We start from the raw sequence: 6,182 nt of genomic DNA, 5'->3' as shown, positions 1-6,182 counted from the left end.
TCTGTTCATTTCGCTTGCCCATTTGTTGATGGGGTTGTTTGATTTTTTCTTGTTGATTTTTTTGAGTTCTAGGTAGATTCTGGTTATCAGCCCTTTATCAGATGTGTAGAGAGCAAATAGTTTTTCCCATTCTGTGGGCTGTCTATTCACTCTAATGATAGTTTCCTTGGCAGTGCAGAAGCTTTTTAATTTGATTGTTTGATTTTTTCTTGTTGATTTTTTTGAGTTCTAGATAGATTCTGGTTATCAGCCCTTTATCAGATGTGTAGAGAGCAAATAGTTTTTCCCATTCTGTGGGCTGTCTATTCACTCTAATGATAGTTTCCTTAGCAGTGCAGAAGCTTTTTAATTTGATTAGATCCCACTTATTTATTTTTGTTGCTGCGGCAATTGCTTTGGGGTTCTTCTTCAAGAATTCCTTGCCTAGGCCGATGTCTGAAAGGGTCCGTTTCTACTTTAATGCATGTAGAAATAAATAATGTTTCAGAGAACAACCTTGTTCAAAAAGCTTTTTTAAAAGTCATTTTAGATTTTTTACGTTAGGATAGATGCTCAGAATAAGAATTATTAAGTCTGAAGATACAAACACAATTAAGGTTTTTGAAACCTAAATTTATTCAATATTTTTGTCTCTCTGCATTTATTTATAATTGTGCAGTTTTTGAGATTTGAAAAGACTAGATTGCATTCAATACATGTGATACAGTTTTAGCTTTAAATTAGATGAGATAATGAATCTGAAAAGAGTTATGTCTGTGCTTGATTCGTAGATTTTTCAGTACATAATAAGTGAAATGAAACCTAGGTGTGCTTTTTTCTTGCCTTTTAAAAATGAAAAAGGCAATAGGCTCCTGTAGTCTCAGCTCCTAGGGAGGCTGAGGTGGGAGGATTGCTTGAGCCCGGGAGTTCGAGCCCTGCTTGGGCAACATCCAGTTAGAAACTTGAATCTCACTGGATGTTGGTTATTCCTTTCCTTTCATGTAAGAAGTGATCTAGTTTGAGAAGTAGTATGTTGGAATTTGCCAGTTGATTTACCCTTAATGTTTATTTTTGCCCGTAGAGTCCTTTTATGACACATTCCACACTGTGGCCGACATGATGTACTTTTGCCAGATGCTGGCAGTTGTGGAAACTATCAACGCAGCAATCGGAGTCATTAAGTCACCGGTGTTACCTTGTCTTATCCAGGTATTAAGTAGTTGAGCTCAAGGGTGGGGAATGAAAGATTTCATTATTTATCTAGTAGGTATGTCACACTTGGCTAAGAATTAGTAAAAACAGTTAGTGAAAACACCTGGTTCCACTCCTGTGTGTGCATTGTTTTATCTGAACAAGAAGGAAAATTTAAAACTTCAAGGATATTTTCCAAAAGTAGACTTCTACCATTTGAGGTCTATTTCATTTTTTTATAACATCCTCATGAAATCACAAAATTATACAGAAACAGCTTTAAAGCCAAGGAAATTTGATTCTCAGGTAGGAGCAGAAAAACCTACCCTCAATTTCCCTAGAAATGTCTTGGTCTCCTCCCACCTCAGGTGGAGGATGGCAGTCAAATACCTAGGAGCTCTTTTCACTTTGGAAATGAGCAGCTTCCAAAGATTGTAAAACCAAAGAAACAGGCACAGTAAGCAAGAAACAGCAGGAATAGCAGACCGCGAGCCGGTGCGGTGGTGTGCGCCTGTCATCCCAGCCAGCTGGGAAGCTGAGGCAGGAGGATTCAGATATGAGTATTATCAGATGTAGACAAGAAAATAAAGAGAACTTGACTATTTGAGGAGGAATAATAAACTAAAGAATAAGTAAGCAGATCTGAAAAGGAGGCAAATAGACCTATTAATGAAAGATACTGTCATCAAATTTTTAAATCTAATGGATAGTTTTTGTAGTAGATTAACACAGCGGAAGAGAAAATTCCCAACTCTTTGAGATTCAGGGTGGAATAGAGAGCACAAAAAGTAAATATACAGACAAAATGTCCTTGAATTGTAAGACTCAATATTATAACAGTCAGTTCTTATACTTACCTATACTAAATACAATTCCAATCACAGTCTGAAAAATCTTGGAATGTGCCAAGAAAATTCTAAAGTTTTGTGGAAAAGCAGAGGTCTACCCAGGATAGTAGTGGTATTATCACTAGCTAAGATGCGCAACTCGTGTCCATCGACAGGTGAATAGATAAGAAAAATGTGTTACATACATACGGTGGAATATTATATAGCCTTAAAAACGAAGGGAATTCTGACACATGCTGCAACATGGGTGAACCTTGAGGACATTGTGCTAAGTGGAATAAGCTAGTCACAGAAAATCACACACTGCAGGATTCTACTTGTACGGGGTACTTAGAATAGTCAAAATCATAGAGACAGAAAGTGAAACGGTGTTTGCCAGGGGCTGGGGGAATAGGGAGTCACTGTTTAATGGGTCGTAGTTTCGGTTTTAGGAGATGAAAAGAGTTGTGGAGAGGGATGGCGGTGATGGTTGTACAACATTATGTATGTATTTGATACCACCAAACTGAACACTTAAAATGGTTACAGTGGTAAATTTTATGTTATTTGTATTTTACCACAATAAAAAAATGAAGGAGAAAAAAAAGTAAAAGGGCCAGGAATATTTGTCTAAGAAGAACCCACATTGGGAGACTTACGCTACGAGAAATTAAGGTATTATAAGGATTTAGTAAAGCAAGGTGCAGTGGCTCGTGCCTGTAGTCCTGGCTACTTGGAAGGCTGAGGTGAGAGGATCACTTGCGCCCAGGAGTTGGAGACCACCAAGAGTAGAGTGTCTGTCGTATATGGGAATGCCTTACAGCAGTGACAGTGAATTGACTATAGCCACGTGCATCAGCATAGATGAATCTCTGGGCCATGACTCTGAGTAAGGAGCGAGTTACAGAATAATACATATAACGTGATTTCAAAAAGTTTTTAAAACAGGCAAAATGAAACAACGTACTGTTTAGAAATACACACACAAGCAGTAACCTGTAAAGAAAAGCATGAGTAACACAGGATAGTAGCTACCTATGGGGGATATCATGCTTGTAGTGCTCTGTTTCTTAACTTGGGTTATGTAGGCCCAAATGTTTATTTGGCAGTATTCTTTAAACTGTCTTTGAATATGTGTATGTCTTTAATGTACTGTTTATGACATATTTACATACATGCGCAAATGCTATACCTGCCTAGTCACAAAGACTGGGTGGGCACTTTGACTTGTTTTAAAACTGGAGCAGGATTAAACTAGTTGAGCTCAGTCTTTTCCATTTGCCTTGCATTTAGTGGGGTTAGGTTTCAGATAACACATTTATATAACTTTTATATATATTTTATTAACTTTTTTCTCTCTTTGGGGTCTTTCTAATAGCTTCTTGGAAGAAATTTTATTTTGTTTATCATCTTTGGCACCATGGAAGAAATGCAAAACAAAGCTGTGGTTTTCTTTGTGTTTTATTTGTGGAGCACAGTTGAAATTTTCAGGTGGGTAGAAATGCCTGGTTGATGATTAAATGCTTCTCCCTCTCTGGAGCAGCTCTGTTCTTTAGGGAGTTGCTGTCTTAGCCAGAGTCTCATTTGGTGAGGGACTAAGATTACGTATGTGGAGAATTCTAGCTGCATTTATGTGCTCTGCAAAGTAGAGGAAGATTTATTTTAAAGCAGTCATTGGATCATAACTCCAGCCTGGGCACTAGGGAGCAAAGGGAGAGAACCAGAGAAATGAAAGACCCATCTTCCTGTGGCTTCGGGACCTTGCTGTCTTGGAAAGAGAGGACCTGTCCACGTGCAGAAACTCTTGAAAGGGCTGAAGAAGCATAAGTTTGAAGGAGCAATTCAGGTTGGATGGAACTAGTTAAGACTACCCTTCTAGAAGGGGTGGTAGAAATGAATCTTACACTATGAGATTACTGAAGTTTGACGTGTTGACTTATCTAATTTTTCCATTCTCAGTTTCAGTAGAAGAAATATCTTTCGGAAAATTGATCCAGTTAAAGTAGATGTAGTCTCCTTTACCAGACCATACGTACTCTGTATTTCTTCCCTTTTCAGTCAAGTGGAACAGCAAATGAACTCCTGAGCTCTCGGTTTGCTGGTGTTTTGACAAAGTTGGTCATCGAGAGGAAGAACAGGCAGCAGCAGCCTTAGATTTTGTCTTAGCCATGGTCCCTGCCCCGTGGCACCCAGTGTGCCCTCCAGTATGCTTAAGATAAAGGGAAGCAGAGTATAGGTCCTTAATGTTATCTTACTATTTGAGAAGAAACAAATTTCTTTTCTTATGAGATCTCCTTTAGAATAGAGTAGGTCTGATTCTAGGTTAGAGGTCTTTTGTATCCTTCAATTTTGATAACAATTCATTTGTCCAAAGATAAAGTATCTGACTTCCTTACCCACTGGGAACATAGATCAGAACGAGTAATAAAGCCAAAAGGCTTCTGAGCATCCAGGCCAGGTACTGAACAAAGGGTTCCTTTGAGACCTGAACTTAGTCTGCCATTAAAGGGAGTTCACATCCTTTGAAAATTTAGGGAACAGCATGATGGGAGTTTGTGGGGAGATAGCCCAGGATTATAATTCTGTTCTGAGGAAGCCATGTGTGGCTAATTGAGAAATATTCCTTCTGCTCGAATGATATTCTCGGGTTGTATTTAGAACCTGAAGTGGCTTTTAACAGTGGAATTACTTATTTTCAACAGGTACCCCTTCTATATGCTTTGCTGCCTCGACATGGATTGGAAAGTGCTCACGTGGCTTCGGTACACTGTGTGGATTCCCATATATCCTCTGGGATGTTTGGCAGAAGGTACTTTGAGGAACTCGAGGTTTCATAGCTTAGCTCCAAGGGGTGCCCAGTGTCTGTGAGACCAGTCATTTCTTCCCCTCTCTACCAGCCTTCTTCTGATAAATGGAGGGTTGAACTTTTCAGGGATTTCTTTCTGGTGGCTTCCTTCCATAGTACTCTTGTTACCCACACCTCCAGGGAAGTAGCTCATTTTCAAGGAAGCCATGTGGGCATATACTGCATGCTTCTTATTTATATGATATTTTTAATATTCCAAAGCAGGTCTTATTGATGATTTCATTTTATCCTGACAAACACCTAGTGAATCAGTTAGGTAGGGATTTTTCACTCTATTTTATAGAATAGGAAACTGAAGTCCAGTGCTGTGACTGTTCCTCATTCATCTCTCTGTTGACAGCTTGGAAGCTTGTGTCTTAGGAAAACAAGGAGGATAAAAGAAGAGGCATGAGCTTTCTGTACAAAGGGAGGAAGGAAGCATTTCTAACAAACCTGGAACTGAAACTTTGAGGGCCGGGGGCTGAACTGTCACTAGATATGACTTTCATTTGCTTCCAACAAGTTCTTGTTTCTTCTTTCAGCTGTCTCAGTGATCCAGTCCATTCCAATATTCAATGAAACAGGAAGATTCAGTTTTACATTGCCATATCCAGTGAAAATCAAAGTTAGATTTTCCTTTTTTCTTCAGATTTATCTTATAATGTTATTTTTAGGTAAGTATTGGCTGTGTAATACAGACTTTTTCTTGTGACTTCTTAGAGAGTAGAGTTAAATGATTCAAAAATTTAAAAGTCCTTATTAAAATTCTTGTTTCCAAAAGAGTAGTGTAGAGTTAGAGAAAGATTACTACTCAGAAACAGATCCATGACGAGAATGTGTTATGGTATGGAATTTCTTCCCAAATCGCCAGTGGTTGAACTATGCTCTTAGGAGTGCTCTTGGTTATTGGGAGTTTACCGCACAATATATTTCTTGTTTAAAACAAGGTAAGGAGCCCTTTTAAAATAAAGTAAGAAGCTCATTTTACTTTTACTAATTTCAGTAGCACATTCCCTATGCCAAGTTTATAGAGATGATAAAACAACTGACAGCAAGGAAGGAAGAAGGTAATGACATCCTCTGAGCAGCCAAGGTTGTCATAAAGCCTCTACTTCACAGTGGGAAATCCCCCTGCTCCTCACGGAAAACCTGCTTACTGTTAATTTACGTTTACATGAAATCATAAATTCCTGCCTTAATTCATAAAAACTAAGAACTAAAAGAAGAGAAAAAGAAATAAACCTAAATTATTACAGATTTAAAAATTTAAAAGCCTTCCTAACTATAAGGACTGTTTTTTTTTTTTTGGTTAAATTTTTTATTAGTAATCAACGTTTGAT

General features: G+C 38.2%; 1 protein-coding gene across 2 annotated transcripts in view; it reads left to right on the top strand.

Moving 5' to 3' along the window:
* The window catches only part of HACD3 (3-hydroxyacyl-CoA dehydratase 3), a 73,777-nt gene that overhangs the window by 48,928 nt on the left and 18,667 nt on the right, over positions 1–6,182 (top strand). For both annotated transcript variants that reach the window (XM_012644857.1, XM_012644858.1), the window contains 4 exons: positions 1,061–1,188; positions 3,376–3,488; positions 4,700–4,806; positions 5,385–5,516. In XM_012644857.1, the coding sequence (XP_012500311.1) occupies positions 1,061–1,188; positions 3,376–3,488; positions 4,700–4,806; positions 5,385–5,516 (480 nt within the window). The remainder of the gene's footprint in view (positions 1–1,060; positions 1,189–3,375; positions 3,489–4,699; positions 4,807–5,384; positions 5,517–6,182) is intronic.

This window comes from Propithecus coquereli, unplaced genomic scaffold (assembly GCF_000956105.1).
Source record: "Propithecus coquereli isolate 6110/MARCELLA unplaced genomic scaffold, Pcoq_1.0 Scaffold221, whole genome shotgun sequence".
Taxonomy (NCBI): Eukaryota; Metazoa; Chordata; class Mammalia; order Primates; family Indriidae; genus Propithecus; species Propithecus coquereli.
This window is presented reverse-complemented; position numbering and strand designations above follow the sequence as displayed.